Source organism: Scatophagus argus, chromosome 3, assembly GCF_020382885.2.
Source record: "Scatophagus argus isolate fScaArg1 chromosome 3, fScaArg1.pri, whole genome shotgun sequence".
NCBI lineage: Eukaryota > Metazoa > Chordata > Actinopteri > Scatophagidae > Scatophagus > Scatophagus argus.
In genome coordinates this window covers 12,757,863-12,777,408 of record NC_058495.1, presented here as the reverse complement: position 1 = coordinate 12,777,408, position 19,546 = coordinate 12,757,863, and the positions used below count along the sequence as shown (strand labels likewise).

The window sequence follows — 19,546 nt, the reverse complement described above, 5'->3', positions numbered from 1 at the left end:
TTTTTAAGATATTACTGTGTGGTTGGTTGGTTGTCTGATACATGTTGATGATGTGATGATGTTAGAGGTACATGAAGAATGTGATTTATCGGGAAACCACAACTGTTTGACATGTTATTCGTACAATGTCTTGGTTTTCTAAAGTGTGTTTATTAGATGCTGGGCTCACAAGGTCAACTGGCTAATTGTATGTATTGTGGATGACTTCATTTAAAGATCTCCAGTAAATATTATGCTATCAGGATTTATGTCATTTCAATAGTACCGCCTCAAAAACAACACTTTCAATACTTACTTCTCTTTTATAATTCCTATAATTCTCTCTGAAGAATAGTTTGCCGAATTCATCAGTGTTTTTAAGTATTGTGCAGAAACAAAGCCGTAGCAAATATCCATCAAGTCGAGGAGTAGGAAGGGTAAAATGAAGCAGATGAATCTTCAAAACTGAGAGAGCAATCATAGACAAACTGCTTGGTGCAGACAGCACTAAACAGTCATTTTGAGCTCTTTGTGGTTTGTTTCCAAATTCATAATCCCTTCAGTTATGACATGCCTTTTACTGTTAAAAGGGTAATCCGGCAATTTCGATTGCACTTCCACACAGTTGGGTGACTCACAAGGCAGATTTTAAACAATATGATCAAAATCATACAGTCATATCCCATGTTGCTCCTCAGTATATTCAAATTTTATAAAGCTCTTTCCAGAGCGACATAAAACAATATGCACCAGTTTTCACAGGCTAGGCAGTACTCATTGTGACTGAACTTTATGTGTAAAATCGGTGGAGGGCCCCTTTAAAATCCATCCATGTATGCACAGTGTGACAATATTTTGACTTAAACTGAATATTTGTCTTAAAGGCTTCTGACATGTAGATTTTTTTCTTCAACATCATCTCCAATGCAGCTGTTTTCTTTGTGCTTTACACAGTGACTCCTGTCTTTGATCTCTGTAATGCTTGCAGTGAAAGCTTGGTGTAGGATTGCTTTTTGCCTGCTGTGCCACCTGTTTCCCCCACCCTTTCCTGACCTCGTCCAATCTGTACTCTGTCACGAAAACTGTACATACTTGAAGACAGAAATAATAAAATCATTTCTGCTTGACACCATGCAATATTAGTTATGTATGAGTTTCATCAACAGTGCAGTCTGTCCATATAAAGTCAAACTGTGTGGGCGGACGGCTTAGTGGAGGAGTGTTTTTGTGTGAACGAGTGCATGTTTTTTGTCATGTGTGGAGGGGTTTCTGAAAGAGGGGAGAGAGAAAGAAGAGTTTGCCCTTTAAAAAAAGTTATGTACACATTAATGCTGTCCTTGTCTGTTTGAGTTTAAAAGACAGTTTCTGCTGCCTGAGTTGCACTCTGGCAGGAGCCATCATGGAGAGAACTGTGGTGCGAGTCACCCTCTTTGGGCTGCTGCTGCTGCCTTTGATTACCACATTACCAAATAAGGTAAGGTCAAGGAAAGGAAAGGAAAGGAAACTGAATCTATCTATACACTGATCAACAAACATGAGTATTGTATTTGATATTTCTATCAATTGCAACACACTGAACTTTGTCTGATAAACCTAAAAAAACACAGGTTGAAGGACCTGCTGGCTCTCTACCTTCAGTATTGTTTTATGCTGTTCATGTGTATTCCTGTGTTTGTCTGTATACTTGGTTTAATCTTGTGGAGACAAAGTCACATTAAACTGATCCATTCAGTTTTAGGGTAAGAGCTTGGCATTTGTTTGACAAAGGTCTGTATCAGGTTAAAATAAAACAAATACATGTTAATGTGTGTGTGTGTGTGTGTCTGTGTGTGTGTGTGAATGTGTATTACTCATGTTATGGGACAACAAAACTGTTTACAGTCAACAAGGGGGGAATCAACTCTCTTTTGGGTTCAAAAAGTCAGTCCCCCTGATGTAATAATCATTAAATAATGAGATTGAGAATTAATGAATAGTTGGAGCATGCAACTAAAATTGCTATAATCTGACATAGGCCTTAGGATGAAAAATAAGCAGAGTGGGGAGTTTCTGCAGTCAGACCAATGACATGTCACTGATGCCACCCACCAACACTTTGTCTTTCACCATCATCTGATCTTTGGTCAGTTGGTTGTCAGCCAGCGAGATTAAACCAAGCCTACTTTTTAATTGTGAAATGTGGTTTCTGTATTTGCTCAGGACGACTGGGACATCTACAGCTTTCACATTAACTCCACAGTGACCAGTCGATATGCCACCACTGTCATCACAAGCCGCGTGGCCAATCGGATGGACGAGTCAAAGGAAATAGAGTTCCAAGTCCGGATTCCCAAGAACGCCTTCATCAGTAAATTTAAAATGTGCGTGTGAAAAAAAAAATGATCTGTGAATACTGACAGATTAAAGAATTAAAAATAAAAAAAAATCATAGGTGACTTAGGAGCATGTGCATAAATAAAGATGTTTACTTGGTGTCCTTCAGGCTTATAGATGGCCAGGAGTACGATGGTGTTGTGAAAGCTAAGGAGCAAGCTCAGCAGCAGTACAGTGAGGCTGTGTCCCGTGGCCAAAGTGCAGGGCTGGTCAGGTACAGCAATCAATGCATCAGTTTCTTCCATATCTTAAACACGTGTTTTTTTATGTTCTGTTTTGTACAAGAACCTTGTGTGTACTTCGGAATTTCAGAGAAGAAAAAAATCTCTGTTGCACAAAATCGTGTTTTTTTCTGACTTTTCTCAGATTTTGGCTTTTTTCCTGCAAAATAATGGCTTCTTTCATATCCTCAGATCTCTGAAATCTTCAAATGAAATAATCTCTAAAGACTAGATCGACTCACTACTTTCATCCACACTAAAGCGTTAACCAGTGATGTATCAACATAATTGGGCATTGCTTCCTTTTAAGGGGTTGTCAGGGATTGGGAACCACTGCATTAATGCAGTGATTATCACCTCTGTTGCAGTTCTGTAGGGAGGACCCTTGAGGAATTTAAGACCTCTGTTACTGTGGCTGCTCACAAAAAAGTCACATTCGAACTGACATATGAGGAACTGCTGAAACGTAGGCTTGGCAAGTACGAGCTGCAAATCCATGCTCGACCCATGCAACCTGTCAAAGACTTCAAGGTATGCCTTCCCTGCTCTTAGTTATTCACTGATCCTCCAGGAAATCAGTCCTGGCATAATGACATCCTGTACAATCCAAGCTTCTAACAGTTTTATTTCATCCCCAATGTCAGATTGATGTCTACATTAACGAAAAAGCCGGCATCAATTTCCTTGAGGTTAAAGGAGGTCTAAGCACCAAAGCCCTGGCTAATGCTATCACCAAAACACATGCAGACAAAGAGGTACAGCATGCAGTGGTGCAAAATCACAATCTATAGTTCACTCTCTCACTGTTTAATTACACTATAATGGCACTGGGCACTGGACTGTTTACATTGTGTGATCACCAAAGTTCTATCTGCCGACAGTGGACATGATACATTTGGGTTCATTGCTTATCCTTTAGTGCCTTTCATCCATTTTAATATGCGGTGTATCTACATGCACGTTTCCCAAACTACATTCTGATTGAGTAGTGCACAATACTGTCCAGTGACGATAATGCTGAATCTAACAAAACCCCTTTACTGACTTCTATGTCTGCCAGGACACTATAACATTTGATTCTTCCTATTTTTCAGGCATGGGTGTATTTCTACCCGACAGAAGACCAGCAGAAAACATGTGACAGCTGTGGAGATCAGGGTATGAACGGAGACCTGATTATTGTTTATGATGTCAACAGGGACACCTCACTGGGAGACATCAAGGTATAGCAAGAGTAATTTTGACTTTGAATGGTCTGTTAGCACCGTATATAGATAATCCATAAGAGAAAAAAACAATACTGTATTTACTGAAATGTTTATTTTATTATGTGCTAGCTTTTCAGCAGTCTTTTCTCATCAAACTTCTTCTTACCCCCCCAGAGATCACCTGGGTACTTTGTTCATCACTTTGCTCCATCAAGTCTTCCTCGCATACCAAAAAATGTTGTCTTTGTGATTGATCGAAGTGGATCAATGAGTGGCAGGAAAATGCAACAGGTACAGTTTCTGAAGAGTCTTGTGACAGATTGACTCTGCAGCATAGGAGCCATTTGAATTTCTGTCCATTTAATTAGTCCATTATTTCTATGATTTACTTTACAGACTTAACTACATTCATCATGGTTTCAGAACAGACTTCAATCACATGGTTTATGATCAATAAAAGTTTTAACATGTGAATGATGTTTTTGCCCAGACCCGCATAGCATTAATCCATATCTTGAATGACCTGGCAGAAGATGACTACTTTGGTCTTATCACTTTTGATGGCAGCATTTTTCACTGGAAACGAGAACTTGTTCAGGCCAACAGCAGGAACCTGGAGAGCGCCAAGGAATTTGCGCAGAATATTAAAGATAGAGGAGGTAAAGACTTTATTAGGGGATGTGAACATTTGACAGCACAATGGTAGTAATGAAATGTTTTTTTTCATTTGTTCATTTCAGCCACTGACATTAACGAAGCAGTGTTGGAAGGAGCACGTATGCTGAATGCACATCCCAGGGAGGGTTCAGCATCTATCCTGATACTTCTGACTGACGGAGACCCAACCACAGGTGACAATAAAACACACATGTTCATAAATGTGCACAAATTAAAAATAATAAGATCATCATTGCATTGGCTGCAGGCTTTTTCTCATTTCCCTCTCCTGTCAGCAAGGGAAAACCAACTCTTGTGTGAATTTGAAAATTATCAGTTGTATAAAATTAGTTTATATACACATTGGAACTTGTGATAAACACAGGAGAGTTGTTTAATGGTACTATGTAAGACAATTTGAGCTCAGCTTGCATTTTTAAACTGCACATCTCGTCTCTTTGCAGGGGTCACAAATCTCGAAGCAATACAATCAAATGTAAGACAGGCTATTGCTGGCAAATTCCCTCTCTACTGTCTCGGTTTTGGTTTTGATGTCAATTTTGAGTTCCTTGAGAAGATGTCCCTCCAAAATAATGGTGTGGCACGACGGATTTATGAAGACTCCGATGCTGATTTACAGCTGAAGGTATTTTCAATCCCTTGTACTTTCCTCACATTACAAGTACTGATTTGCTTGCTTGATTTTACACATTTTCATGAATACAATTGATCATGGTTGGCTGTGGGGCAATTAAACACTCACAGAGTGTCTGTATTGTGTGTCAACAGGGTTTCTATGAAGAGGTTGCCACTCCTCTGTTGACAGATGTGACTATGATCTACATTGGTGGGACAAATCTAACCCAGACTAACTTCAGCCAGTATTACAATGGTTCTGAGATTGTGGTGGCTGGTCAGATCACTGACAACAACATCGAAACATTCACTCCACAAGTTGTGGCCATTTCAGTAAGAAACAATGCACACTGCACGTCATCTGTATTCCTCTGTATGGTTTGTGAAAGGTACTCACATTGCAATTCATGTGGACTGTGACAGAAAAATACAAGGGTGGTGTTTTCTGACACTAATGGCACCTTGGAGTCCACTGGAACAGTGTCGGACAGCCAAATGCAGAGGGTTTGGGCCTACCTCACAGTCAAACAGCTTCTGGAGAAAGAGTGAGTATGATTTTGACTGTTTTTTCTCTTTGTTGTTGTTTGTATTATAATATTTATTGAAGAGCTGCAACCCTCATTTTTTTTATCTATTAATTGTTGAGTCTATGAAATGTACAGAAAAAAAATATAATTTACATTCCAGTAAGCAAATCCTTGCATTCGAGAAGCTTTAACCACAGAATGTTTAGCGGTTTTGATACAACTTAAACAACATAGAATATCAAAACTATAGACTCATTTTCTGTCATCAGTTGACTGCTCTCTGAGGCCCTGAATTGCTACACTATTCAAGCATCAAGCAGAGTTCACAGGGCACATATGTCACTCAGGTAACAGTAGCAAATTGACTGCACCACAAATCATTTTTGAAACTGTGGGTCTTCACTTTCCAACACAAAGCAGACTTCTTGTTTCTACTTGACGACCGTAGAAATGTCAATTGTCCCTAGGATTCAAGGATTCAAGGAGCTTTATTGTCATTTCACACACGTAGAACATGAGTGGAACGAAATTAGTTTCCCCGGTCCCAGTATAAGCCCAATTGCCTAACAATAATAAATATAAATATACACAACGCTATATAAATTAATATAAATTTATATAGCGTTGTGTATTAGCAAATTTTATCAACCATAGACAAGTAGCATGAGCTGACATTAATGCTAATGCTAAAGCTATGCATTAGCTCACCATTTCAACACTAATTCACTGACAAAAGAATTAGTGCTGAAACTTCTCACCCCACAAACTCATGCACACGCAGCTAATATGTAGATATACAGCAACAGTATATGCAGACAGGATGAGATGGTTTTGGAGCCAGCACACTCCAGAGACAGGGATACAACCAACTCGCAACTCTACTGCTGCTGTCGCTTACATCGCAATAACAGCATGTCTTGGCAACCTAGAAAGTAAGCCTTATGTCCGTGGGCAAGCAGTTTAACATGACATGACACACAAATCACAAACATGACAAATATTATGTTTATGCGAAACATAACACTGTTACCCAAGCTGAAACAGAGCAGCCTCCGCATCCTTCTTCAGGCCTCTAACTCTCAGTGGTATCACCACTATTAAAAAGTCTCAGGCTACTCTTCACCCTTGTGTGATCATAGCACTTTTTGTATTTTCTCCCCCCTCCTTGTCCTGTGCAAAAGCACGAGTGCCACCTGTTGTTGTTGTGTTGTTGAGTTTTTCTGTTTTTCTTTTCAGCACACACAGAACGGACAGAATTTGACCGTGAGCAGATTCAGTCAATCTGACGGGATACAACAAAAATGTTCTAAAATAAAATGTTAGCATACATACCACAATCATGCTATACTATCACGTCTAAAACATGTGTATGCAATTTGTGATTCAGGCTGCTGTTATCTGGACCTGAGAAGGAGAATGTGAAGGGAGAAGCCTTGAGGCTGTCACTGAAGTACAACTTTGTGACCCCACTCACATCCATGGTTGTCACCAAACCTCTGGGAGAGACAACAGATGTGCTCCATAAACCCAAAGAAGGAGAAACACCCCCAGCACAGCATCCTGCCTTAGCTCGTCGAACACCTTTTAGATCTAATTGGATACTTCCAAAAGGTCCAAACAGAGTCCACCGCATTGTTGGAGGTGAAGGTGAAATAATTACTATGTATGAGTACAGTTATTGCATTTAATAATGAGTATCGATTCCCTGTCTGTGTGTGGCACTTGTATGTATGTATGTAACTAATTTTAAGTGTGGATGTGGGCCAAGATAATTTCTCAATTTCATAGCATTTTCAAGTGAAAAATAATACACCTTATACACTTTATATAATAATATGTATATATAATATTTTTGTTTTCATCTTTTTCTTAACAGTTAGAGCTGGTGCCTCACCAGTAGGCCATAGCTTTACACATGAACACAGTTCTGATAAGACAGGTACACTATTACTCAATAATATAATGTATTTTATTTGGACATATAATTTTACAGAGTACAGTAAAATTGTTGTAAATAATATGTAACATAATAATTTGCCCACTTTTCCAAAAAAAAGTTAGTTTTTTTCTCATATTGCAACAATACAATTACAAATTTAGGCCCCATCAAAAATTTCAATTTATATCTAAATGCAAACTTAATTCAAATTTTAAGGTGTTTTACCAAAAAATGGTCCTTCTTGGTTCAGAAACAACTAGTGACCTGGAGGCCAAACTAGCCACTGTACATTCATTTCATCTTTCTCTTTTCAGGAGGATCAAGCGGAGCTCGTTCCTCTGGGGGTATGACATAAGCACACGTGCACTGTGCTCTTATCACTAACTGTATATAGAGCTTTGAAAAGGCCTGGTTCATATTTCTGAGTAACACCTGAGTTTCAAGAAGTGTGACTAAAGCGAGGTTAATTAACTTGTGCAAGAACAGTGTCATAATAACTGCCTCACATGTACATGCACACTCACACTGTATGTACACATACTGGAAATTTAAACTGGGAATCTCATTAGCAGTACACAGAATTGATTAGTGGTTAAATAAAAACTAAATAACCTTTCTGATTCATCTCAAAAAAAGGTTTTACAGAAGTCAGAGTTGTTTTCTTTATTTATGAATACAAAGCACTTCTTTCACAGGTGTTACAGACTAATTCTTCCAGGCATTTTTAATTATTGCTGGCTGTAATTATAACAGTTTTATTTTTACAGATAATGTACATGTATGATAATATGTAATCTTTCATGTATGATAACATTTGTTATAATTCTTAATTTGACAATTCTTTTTCCAGTTAAACTGTCCCCAGCCGGCTCACCGGTAAAGAAATACCTATCTAGAGGTATATATATATATATTTTCTGTATCTGTTCCGATCCATTTGTCTAATTTTGTAATTATAGTACCCACCACCCATGTTCAGCTAACATCACTCAGCGGCAGTTCTTATCTCCACCAAGGCTGGACAATCCTAAATGACAGCAGCAAAATGAACAGAATTTTTTCAGCATCTGCATCATAAAACACATGAAAGTGAAAAACATTCAACAACAATACAAAACATTTATCAATAAAAAATGTTTTGTAAAAGATTTCCAACCGGTGGAGAATTATTTTTTGGCAGAAATGGATGTGACCCTGATAGATTTTTCTAAAAGACAAGAAATAACTTCTCAGGTCTTTTTACATCAGATTGTATCAATGTATTGTCGACATTTATATGCACAAATTTTTAGGCTACTACTACTGCAAAAACGTGCAGCAAATAATTTGGGTATGCACATGTTTTTAATTTGTAGGCCTGATTTAGCGATTGTAGGTGAAATCTATATGAGAAGAACACAGTCGCAGTTGCTTTTTGATTTAACAGTTGGTATTGTATTTTTTGTGGACATTTTCAATGTTAGGTTAATATTATTCTTTGTAATATAATATATTTATAACTGGATTTATGTAAATGTATTTTCAGGTCCTCCTCATATTTTTATGGATTATGATGATTTTGGCGGAGCTTTTCCCACAATTGTGACAGCAACGAATGGTATGGTATGAGTATGTACTATAATTCTGTAAAATCTGTCTATTCCTGTTGCATAAGAAATGTTACGAAATAGCATAAAAAGTCATCATAGTGTGATGTTTCATTTCGTATTTATAGTTGTTTTCACATGTAGTGGAATTTAATTGACAGTTAGTGACTTAGTTAATTACTTAATTATTACACAATACAGACATGTAAAATGAACACAACATAAAAAACAAGTTCATATTCCAACATTTTCACCAGTCTAGTCTAATATCTTGTAATCTGTATGTCAGTGTCACACAAGCACAGGAGTGCTTTTACCTCGTCAGTGTAAACCTCAAGTGATCTTTAAACACGCAGTGTGATGTTTGTATCACAAAAGACACATGAATATTTGCGAGTTGGATGGTCGGTGTCAAACATGCTACACTGCATCTTCAGTTGGCTGCTGAAAGCAAAAGCAGTTTATTTTCACCTGATTCTTTCTGCTGTGTGACTCTGTTTCTGTCTCTTCCTCTGCAGCTCCTCTTTTACACAGGTTTTTGCTGAAAACCGAGAATCTGTCTCTTCCACTCTGTTTTGATGTTGTTGGAGAGGTTCGCCTCAAACTACTTCACCACCCCAGCAGGGGTCAGTAATCTTCCTCATTGTGCCGTCATTATTTCTTTCTCTATTGAACAGCCCAATCAGTAAAGCCTTTTGCCTTTCGCCTTTTGCTCTTTGTGTATAATTGAAAATTGATGTTCTTTTCTCCTTGTGGTCTTTGCATCAGTAACATAATGTGCATCAACTCATAAATATCCTCACAGTTTGTAGTGGTGAAAATTAAATACATTTATAGTATTTGTAATTTATGCTCATTCACACTTTTACTTCCACTTCTAAAAAAGCATACTTTGTTTCTTTTTTCTCCCCACCCCACTGATCATCTCACTACATCTTGGCTTGACTGCCATACTGAAGTACTGCACTGGGCTTGAGTAAAATTTTGAGTAAATTTGCTAATAATACTTCTGTACTTTTACTTAAGCAAGATTTTGAAAGAAGATCTTTTATTTGTAATCACATGGTATTTTTACTTCAAGGATTTGTGCACTTGTACTGTATTGCATTTGTTTCCTTTTCTACTAGAGCTGTCTGTGAATGGTGAGCTTGATTCAGTAACACATGGAGGCTTCAAAAGGATTGTTGCCCACTTAAAAACTGACCTGCATGTCGAGGTTGACCCCAAGGGAATCACTGTGCGAGACGGGCAGACAGAAACACAACACACTGGACAGGATCTCATCACAGTTGAAAGGTGACTTCGTAATAACAGCAATGATGACACTCAGTGGTGTGTACAGACTCTGTGAGGTACACGGATGAAAATTCACAAGGATGACTTTCTTTTTCAGACAGAGCCAGGCTAGCTTTGTCATTAATTCTCTATTAGAAACAATTGCATGTTGCTTACATGAAAGGCCCTGCATACCCAGTGCACATCCACACAGGAGTTTTAAGGCTTTTGAATAGTGTCATCTCTTCTCAAGTGTGTTGGCGTGTGCAGATTATGTTTGATTGACATCTTTCTTGCTCTTCAGTTGGCTTTGTTGCACCTGTCAGTGTGAGACAAGTTTACACCTTTATCATCCTAATTGGTGCAAAGAGTCTGGTGCTCTCACATAATGCTCAGCGTAGCTTTGCACCTCCTCATCTTGAGAGGAGATGTAATTCGCCAAGACATTCAAATGCAAGTCCAAAATCGGACTAGTCCCAGCCTAGTCAAGCGAGCATGAACTGATGAAGCCTCTTGGATGAGAGGTGAAACGTCTTCAAAGACAAATAACTAAGTCCAGTAGCATTCGATTGAATTTCCTTGAGATAACCATGACCTGGATGAATGAGAATATTCACAGGCTTAAGTCCAAAGTCGAAAAAAAAATTTGTGATGATGTTAATATTTTTCCAGCATGACCCTGATTAAGCGCGACAAGGAAATAGATGTTCTGGTCGGAGACACACGCATGGTCATCTTGATTCACGAGAAAGGTGGTGAAGAATTCCTCTGGCCGGTTTTAAGACAGCAGCCACTGAACGCCAGTGTTACAGGAATTTTAGGTGGGTGAAAAGGCTGGATCTGCATGCATGATTTAATATCATTAATATTCTACAATAGAAACACTGCATGCTTTGTGCCAGCTTTTCCGTTTCATTGCCTTATTGTTTGTCCTCTGTGTGTCCAGCTGTGAAGCCAACAGTTGACAAGGAGGTGCAGCAAACTCCATCTACAAAACTTAGGCTCAATAACCAGGAGGTTATTGTCACCAGGTACATTTTGTTCTGCATCAAAAAGAGAGCTAGTCTTTGAGTGCTATAATTATTATTAGTCTGGCAGGCAAAGATTTTTGACCGTAATATTTTTCTTTGTAGATCTGATGCTGTTGACTACAGTATTGTCTCTCATCCCACTCTGGACTGTTGGCTCATGTCTGCTGAGTCAGCCCTGCAGAAACCCCTGGACAATTTCATCGTTTCACAACTTTAACTGTGAAACGTGCTGAATCATTTGCAAAGATTTTATTCCATCAGAGAGAAGTGAGGCAAACGGTGATTCATCATGGAAAAAGACATGTTACTATTATGAGAATAAACAGTAGTACAGATCTTGTACTGCCCTGTACGAAGTTGATATTAATGGATTTGTCAGGTGGTTCACATGCTTGATTCTTCAATCTTAAGAATGTGTGTGTGCTGCTTGTTCTACAGCAAAACAGCCCTGCATGACGTCAACTCAACTTTCAAGATGACCTGAATGCACAGAGCTGTTACACGTCTTCATTGTTCTTATAAAATTAAAAGATTAAAATCATCAAATTTAAAAGAAACTTCAGTTTTGAATTACATTGCTGTACGTCAATATACCAACACATCGTCAGTAATGTATCTACTGAAAGAGAGGTATCCTGCATATGTATACACTAGAGGTTAAAGGTTAGGAGCAGAGCTGGTTCGAAAGCTTACGGCCACAGTTTAGACTCAATATCCTACAGTACCTTGTTGACAAATTCAGTGCTTCTGCTAAGCATAAGAAATGCCTGAGAATTAACCTGCGTTCCAGCGTACTCCCACTCATCCCCGGTGAAAATGGAAAGTGAAAGCACTCTGCTCTTTATGCGACATAGTATTTGTAGAGGTAACAGCCAGACTTCATATTTGATTTTTAAAATTTGTTTTCATGGGCCTTGTCATTTCATCAGCTAGGGGTTAACAGTTATGTTGTCCACATATGCAAAAGTGTTTTCTGGTAATTGCACAAAAGGTTGTGGAGTGAAACATTTCAGTCTGAAATACTGCAGATTAAATGTAAACCATTAGTTCAGTGTCAGTGCCTCACGGTCTGAGTTGTAATAAACACAGAGCTTAAGTAAATAGACTGGCCAAATTATAACAAAGTGACTCTTCTCTGTTGATTTACAAAGTACACAACAGGTAAATGTTTGGGTTTTTTTTTTACTTTTGTTTGAGCACATTTCAATAAACAAGCAATGGCTTTGTGTTTATCTTAACATTATGCTGCCAAACCAGTCAAGCAGCTGCATAAGCCGTAAATCATTGTGCTGCATGATTGTCCTCTCTCAGTGAACTTCGTCCTTAGTGTCAAAGGTATGTGGATTCTTGTAAGTGGAGGTGAAAAACTTGTCTGTCAAGGTACAGTTTACTCAGAATCACAAAGCGAGAGATCTCTGCCAAATCCACATAACAAGTCAATGAATAAACAAAGCATCTGCGAAGTGTTACAAACGCAGCACAGTGCTCAAAGCCGTTTTAATCTAGTGTTGAAGGTGAGGTCCTGATTAGATAAAAACAGAATGTATAAAAACATTGTGGTGGACTTTGAGCCATCAAAGTCATGCTGGTTACTCTATAATAAGGAATTGGGAACAGGAAGTTTCAGGATTGTGTCCTTTTTTAACACACAAGGGGCCCTGGTGAGACTCAATCAGAGCTGGAGAAACAGAGAGGGAGAGGAAGGAGGGAGGGACAAGAGGGAGGGAGGGAGGGACGATTCCTGAGTCAAGACAGTGACGTGCTTAAGGTTTCACATGACTCAGTTCTTGGTAACCCTGACAAAGTGCATGGACAGGAAAACCGCACCTCAGAGTGGATTACTTCCAGAGGCGTACTGAACACCGTAAGTGATAATATTTCTATGAGACTTTTACAGAAATTTGATATAATGTCTAATATTACTGTAACATACTGTTGTTTATGTCTTTTCTTTTGTTGTAACACTGCTTGCTTGTTAAGGAAAGTCCGGTTCCCAGTTGTTATGTGAACAGGACAGAAAACCGTTGTAGTTTGTATGAGAAAGAAAAATATGGTTTCAATCAATCACACAATTGACATAAAACACCTGTGTTGGAGTATTCAGATCCTTGAATTAAGTAAAAGTACTAATACCAGCCTGTAAAAATGCTGTAAAAGTCCTGTATTGAAAAGCATATTATGGTAACAGTATAATCATGTACAGTATTCCATCCATTTTCTATACCGCTTATCCGTCAGGGTCGCGGGGGAGCTGGAGCCTATCCCAGCTATCATGTACAGTATTAAAGTACTAAATGTATTAAAAGTAGAAGTACAGAAAATTGTCCCTTGTGACTATAGTTCTATTACGTCATCAATCTTTATGACTTATGCATTCATATAAAAGCAGGATTTCACTGTTGGACTTTTGCAGGACTGCAATTAATGATTAGCTCCATTAAAAATTAATCAGCTGATTATTTTCTCAGTACGTGTATAGACCGTTGGATAGTTTGCTTTATAACAAAACATTAGAAACTCTTTATATGTTTTGTGTACACATTCCAGCAAAGGAAAACATCTGGATTAATTTATATGTCTTCTTCCCCAGGAGTGCACCTCAGGTGAAACCCGGGTATCGGCTACAGTTATGCTCTGTTTTGTCTTGATTAACTGCCTGCCACAGCAGTGTGCGGTTTGAATCAAGATGTCAAGTTAATCTCCAATCTTTACGTCGTGATGAGGAGGAAGACAATGAACTTGTTTAACAAGGTTTTCATGTTCATCCTGGAGAAAAATACTTGGAGAAAAATGCTGTAGGACTCAATTCTTTCGATCAGATTGCTCTCAGCAAAAAATGTTTCTTCCTGGATGGTCCATTTGGTATGTTGTACTTACTCTGCAAGCTTCAGTCTATGGTTTGGAGATTTCTGGATATGGCAACCATGAAGTCAATTGTCCACAGGTACTGTTGGAGACACTGCTTGGATACACTGAAGTAGACATTTCCTGTGCTGCAGGATTTTTTGTTGGCAGATTACACTTTAAATTATCTTTCAATATTGATGTAGCCTGCGCTGACATTTTAATTTCCTTTTTCTCAGTTTAGGTGTTTTACTCTCACACATTTAGTTAAAAACAGATAAAGGGTTATTATAACTGCCAGCTTGACACAATATAGGGCTGTTTTATGTACACAATAGGCCTCTGAACAGCAAATGTTTACCATCCAGATCCCACATACTAAAAATATGTCTTTATATGAGTTTTATAATCACATTCTGCCTCCTTTAAGGGTCTCTCTAATTGTGCCTTGACGGATTCCATGCTGATTCGTCATGCTGAAGCAGAGGATGACGCCGTGAAGGTCCAAAACCTGACGCCATACATCAAACTCTGCTGTAAGGACGGAGAGCCATGTGCATTATGTCTGACGATAGACATAGAGATCAACATCCCTCAGGATCAAGACAGGGAAGATGAAGAGCAATCTGGACATGAAGAGGAATATGATGGTGAGGAAAGGAGCTGAAAGGTGTAATGTTACGCTATTACTTGTCAGGGATGTGGGGCATCATATCGCTGATCATTCAACTTAGACAAACAATAAACTCCCCAAAATGTTTCTTGTGATCAGTGTGGATCTAGTGGGGCAAATGGAAAATATATAAAATGCTTTGAAAAATATGACTGGCAATACATACACATATGTAAAATATGTTCAGGGACAAGGATCAAGGTAATTTATTTGTCCTTGAACAACACTGGGTTGCGCAACAAAATGAAGGTTTGTAACTCCCTTCGTGCCACATAAAGAACATAACATACACAGGTAGTCATGTTTAGAATAGAATAGGTTAAAATGAATAACACAGAGCAATATATGTAGTTATTTCAATATGTAATAAAATATTTTTCGAGTGACAGTAAATAGCATTAACTATGAACTAACTACACTTAATTAGTTAAGACATTGAAAACACTAGTATGATCTTTTATCTGTGCAGGTTTGGAAATGAGTTTTAAATGCTTTTCTTACAGTTCTAATTACCGTTATTGTTCCAATGAATACTAAGCCCCACTATTGCTGTTCTGTCTCTTTTGTAACAGCGTTTGTGACAGTGTGTTACACTACAGGACTTACCACACCCAGTTGCAAGAAGGTGCAGTTTACAGTTAATCACACAGCTCTTGCTCAACCAAACCAGGCAAAGGTACTGTAGACTTCATGTACTGCAATATAAAGTCTGTCAATGGGGATATACTGTATGCTCACATACAGCACCCTGTCTTATAAACTCTCTCTCTCTCTCTGTGTGTGTGTGTGTCCAGCTTTCCATGGAGATTGCTAGGCCACATGATGTTTCTTTCAGCAATCAAGTGTTTGTTTATTCTTCTGAATCACCATACCCACGTCAAGAAGTTATTGTTCCTCCTCTAGATGAAGGTAATGTTTGATCCTTCAGTCAGAGCTGTAACTATGAAGCACCTGTTGGCCTCTTAAATGCTGCCTTCCAGTACTGAATCGGGGCTTGACATATGCTGTGTTATCTGTCTTCAGTGTGCTCCCAGGATCTGCAGGGACATGTCGTAGAAGAGTGTTATGGTAAATAACGTGACAGACACATTGTTTTATCTTGTGCTCTTGTGCATTTCTAAGTGGAAATTATTTTTTTCTGTCCTTTCAGTGCCAAGACTAAGCTGGGTAATCAACCACGAGATGAACTGGGTGGAGCTGAAGTCCGCTGACACCAATAAGAGCCTCCCATCTGTGTGCGTCCAGTATGAGCCCAATGGAAGATGTGTGGTCAGTGTTGTGTAGTCGTATTTTTTTTATTATTTTTGTTGCTACTGCTATATTTAGTAAGAAATAAAATAAAATCAAAACAAAAAGAAGGTTGTATTCAAAATGTATTCAAATTTCACTTAAGTTAAGTTAAATGTAATTTTATTTCAAATAATATAATTTGGTAGCATAGCATTGCCCAAAATGTCTTGGTATGCTGCAGCATTAAGATTTCCCTTCAGTGGAAGTGAGAGGCTGAGCCCAACTGCTAAAAAACAGCCCCATACCACACCCGAATTCAGTAATAAAGAGGTGTGTCTCAATTCTTTTGTCTATATAGTGTATTTTGTATTCATAATCTGAATCAAACTGACAGATTAATGCAGCGAAGTAAACAGTGCTGTATTTGCCTCTAAAATGCAGTGGAGTAGAAGTATAAAGTACAAATACCTCAAAATTGTAGTGAGGTACACTACTCGAGTTAAACGTACTTTCCCCCACCTGCTCTCCAACACTGGTTTCTCACTCATTAAAGTCATGATGTGTTGCACGTTACAGAAATGGAACATGAAGCCCATCTCGATGGATTCTGTGACCTCCTGCATGTGTTTCCAGGTACCATCACTTAATCATGATTACTTATGGCTGACATATCAACAGTGCTGTGTGTATACCTGTACCCCAGACCTAAATGAGGACATATGTGTGTGTGTGTGTGTGTGTGTGTGTGTTTAGGCATGGGATGAGGATGGTGAGAGGTCAAGGCGTTCTCTGACCTGCCCCTTCAAGACAGGTGAGAGTTGGATCTGATCACTTTCTTGCTGGTCTTGCTGGTCCTCAGGGTGAGGTGTTTGCTGAAATTTCCCGTGTGTTCATTCTAGATGTCTTTCAAAGGAAAGTTTGGCAGAATGTGATAGTGTCTGTAGACCAGCGACAAATGAACAACTACCGCCCAATGCTGAGGTGGAACCTGTCTGCCCCCTGCAGGCTGGAGGGTGAAGTGTGGCTCTGTAGCAAAAAGAGCAGCTGCACAGAGATGAAGGGCTTCAGACAACAGCTGATAGCTGTCACGTGGAAACAAAACAGCATCCAACAGTGGGTGAGAAAACATCAATAATGAGTCTTGTGTCATGTTTTTATTTTAAAACTGCTTAACACCAAATCTTTTCTGTCCACTTTGAAAAAACAAAACAACAAAAAACAATTCTGTCTAACAGAATTCCATATTAACTCAAATGGAAATAATTTAGATGTCTTGTGCAAAATTTAACAAATATGCTATGGCCTGAAATTTCCACTAAACATTAAAATAAAATATGGTGGTTATAATATTGGTTACACTGTTTTGTAATTGTGTCCTCTTCAGGAGAATATTGGAGAGTTTGAAGACATCGACATTCAGCTCTTGCCATGTGTGATGGTAAAGTATTAACTCCACATATACATACACATACTGTACATATGTAGCAAAGTTGAATAAATATTAATTTATGTTTATTCATTTGTGCAGGTGAAAATAAAGGGAATGGGACGTGAGCTTGGCCCATTTTGTTTAAATGAGAGTGAGTCTGACATAATTACAGGAACTGATACTGGTTGAAGCATCATGTATTTTGCTGAAATACAGCATCTGTTTCTTAAGCTTTTATGAATGAGATCTTGTTTTGTACTTCTTGTAGCTGACAGGTTGCGCTGGAGTCTCCTGATTGTTGGTGTTATGCTGTTGGTCTGCTTGACTGTGCTCATAATCTATCTCCTTCATGGCTTTGTCAAGAGTAAGTTTGTTTGTTTGTTTCATTAAACGTGACAAATATGAGAAGAATACCAGGAGAAATCCATCATCATAAAGAAGTCAGAACAGTGATTCATTAATCTGCTCTGAGATTTGTGCTGTTACCAAGCCCTGATAAAATATGCACTGTCCAACTTGACTGTCTGGTCATTGTCCTCAGGCAATTCCCATAAAGCCTTCTCTCATTTGCCTGAAAGTCCAGGCATTCCTTATAAAGTCTGCACTGTTCATGCATATTTTATACAGTTTACGGGATCGGATTTTTGTGTGACTGAAATGATAAACTGAGTAATATCCTTTAGTCTGTTTCTGTAAGGCCTTCTGGTATATTTACACTAATTGTTGTGAATCTTATAGAATGGGCGTGGAGCTGGCGTCATGGTGGATTTGTAGCGGGTGAGTGTTTTCCACTTGTAATAAAAAATTCATGAAGTCACGACAGAACAAGCCAGCTCTCTAACATCCACCCTCTTGTTATTCTTCTTCAAAGTTGGCAGAATGCGTCATGTGGTGTTGCTGAGCCCCCCAGATCTGGACGATGATGTTCTGGAGTCAGTATCTCGTCTTGGCTCCCTGCTCTGCAACCAAGGCTTCAGTGTGTCTGTGGACCAGTGGAGCAGAAACGAGCAGTGCACTCTGGGACCTCTACCATGGCTGCACTCCCAGTTACTGGAGCTGAATAGCCAGGGCGGCCGAATTGTGCTTGTTGTGACTCGCAAAGCTTTGGAGAGAGTAGAGGAATGGACTCATTGGCACAAAGAGGTTAAGGGGAAAGACCTGGCTCTCCCACTGATAGGATCCCCCTATTCTGATTTGTTCATGGCCTGCCTGTGGCTCATACAGGCGGACAAGCAGCTGGGCCGAGCTGGAAAGCGTTTTCTTCTGGTTAAATTTGATTCCAACCCATGCAGTGACAGGACTCTACCAGAGCTTCTTCAGGGGCTGCTGCTGTTCAAGATTCCCTCTCAGACCCAGGATCTGTTGACTGAGCTCTCTGTGGGAAGGGCTAAAAGGACATACACAGTGTAAAAATGGACTGTCTCAGAGGGACTTAAAGCAAAGACTAAAGAGGAACTAGACCAGCGGAAGGCATCATACACACACACACATACACACACAGTAAATATGTTGAAGCTGAGAAAAACTTGAAGACCAAGCCTTTGAGATACCTATAAATGTCATCCTAAATATTACTGTTGCCCTGTGTAAATGAAGGACACAAACATCGCACACAAAGTCTGTCTGGCATTAATCAATATTGTAGTTTTTGTCACAGGATGACATAAAATGACCAAAACCAATGGTATGTTTGTCCATCTCTCAGTACTTTCCAACTTAACTTCCCTGTCTGGTACTTTGTTTTTGTTGTTGTTGTTTTTTACTGGAAATGTTAAACAACTTCCTTAAACTGCTGACTGCATTTGCTGCGGATTTGACGTGCCAATGTACATTTGTCAACACTTCTATAAATAAATATACATATTTTTGTACGAGTCGGATCTCGGATTGGTCAACTGACAGTGAAGGGCGATGAATCTTATTGGTGCAATCTAGCGT

At 38.9% G+C, this 19,546-nt stretch overlaps 2 protein-coding genes across 10 annotated transcripts; both read left to right on the top strand.

Annotated features, from left to right (window-relative positions):
* Window positions 1-1,296: 1,296 nt before the first annotated feature.
* On the top strand, window positions 1,297-11,989 carry LOC124056332 (inter-alpha-trypsin inhibitor heavy chain H3-like). 9 transcript variants are annotated; one of them, XM_046383668.1, is made up of 22 exons: window positions 1,297-1,453; window positions 2,179-2,339; window positions 2,462-2,566; window positions 2,942-3,104; window positions 3,218-3,328; window positions 3,668-3,796; window positions 3,956-4,072; window positions 4,272-4,440; window positions 4,522-4,632; window positions 4,903-5,084; window positions 5,228-5,407; window positions 5,498-5,619; window positions 6,989-7,242; window positions 7,478-7,540; window positions 7,855-7,884; window positions 8,391-8,438; window positions 9,066-9,137; window positions 9,645-9,752; window positions 10,254-10,422; window positions 11,074-11,222; window positions 11,348-11,432; window positions 11,535-11,989. In XM_046383668.1, the coding sequence occupies exons 1-22, from the start codon at window positions 1,379-1,381 to the stop codon at window positions 11,647-11,649; spliced, it is 2,718 nt and encodes a 905-aa protein (XP_046239624.1). In that variant the 5' UTR covers window positions 1,297-1,378; the 3' UTR covers window positions 11,650-11,989. The 9 variants fall into 9 exon arrangements, 8 of the variants coding, with proteins under 8 accessions (XP_046239624.1, XP_046239623.1, XP_046239628.1 ...); XM_046383667.1 differs by having other exon boundaries at window positions 6,989-7,248; XM_046383672.1 differs by lacking the exon at window positions 7,478-7,540.
* Window positions 11,990-13,165: 1,176 nt separating this feature from the next.
* il17rc (interleukin 17 receptor C) lies at window positions 13,166-19,482 on the top strand. Its single transcript, XM_046383676.1, has 15 exons — window positions 13,166-13,296; window positions 14,023-14,376; window positions 14,707-14,926; window positions 15,522-15,625; window positions 15,744-15,858; window positions 15,973-16,017; window positions 16,100-16,218; window positions 16,756-16,812; window positions 16,933-16,990; window positions 17,079-17,296; window positions 17,564-17,617; window positions 17,708-17,759; window positions 17,877-17,972; window positions 18,347-18,385; window positions 18,480-19,482. The coding sequence occupies exons 2-15, from the start codon at window positions 14,269-14,271 to the stop codon at window positions 19,016-19,018; spliced, it is 1,824 nt and encodes a 607-aa protein (XP_046239632.1). The 5' UTR covers window positions 13,166-13,296; window positions 14,023-14,268; the 3' UTR covers window positions 19,019-19,482.
* Window positions 19,483-19,546: the final 64 nt, after the last annotated feature.

Coding starts and splice junctions, on each gene's coding strand:
- il17rc (XM_046383676.1), top strand. CDS start 14,269: ATGTTTCTTCCTGGATGGTCCATTTGGTATGTTGTACTTACTCTGCAA. Junction 16,219..16,755: donor AGCCCAATGGAAGATGTGTG/GTCAGTGTTGTG, acceptor TGCACGTTACAG/AAATGGAACATGAAGCCCAT. Junction 17,760..17,876: donor CCCATTTTGTTTAAATGAGA/GTGAGTCTGACA, acceptor TACTTCTTGTAG/CTGACAGGTTGCGCTGGAGT.
- LOC124056332 (XM_046383667.1), top strand. CDS start 1,379: ATGGAGAGAACTGTGGTGCGAGTCACCCTCTTTGGGCTGCTGCTGCTG. Junction 5,085..5,227: donor ATGCTGATTTACAGCTGAAG/GTATTTTCAATC, acceptor GTGTGTCAACAG/GGTTTCTATGAAGAGGTTGC. Junction 5,620..6,988: donor AAACAGCTTCTGGAGAAAGA/GTGAGTATGATT, acceptor TTTGTGATTCAG/GCTGCTGTTATCTGGACCTG.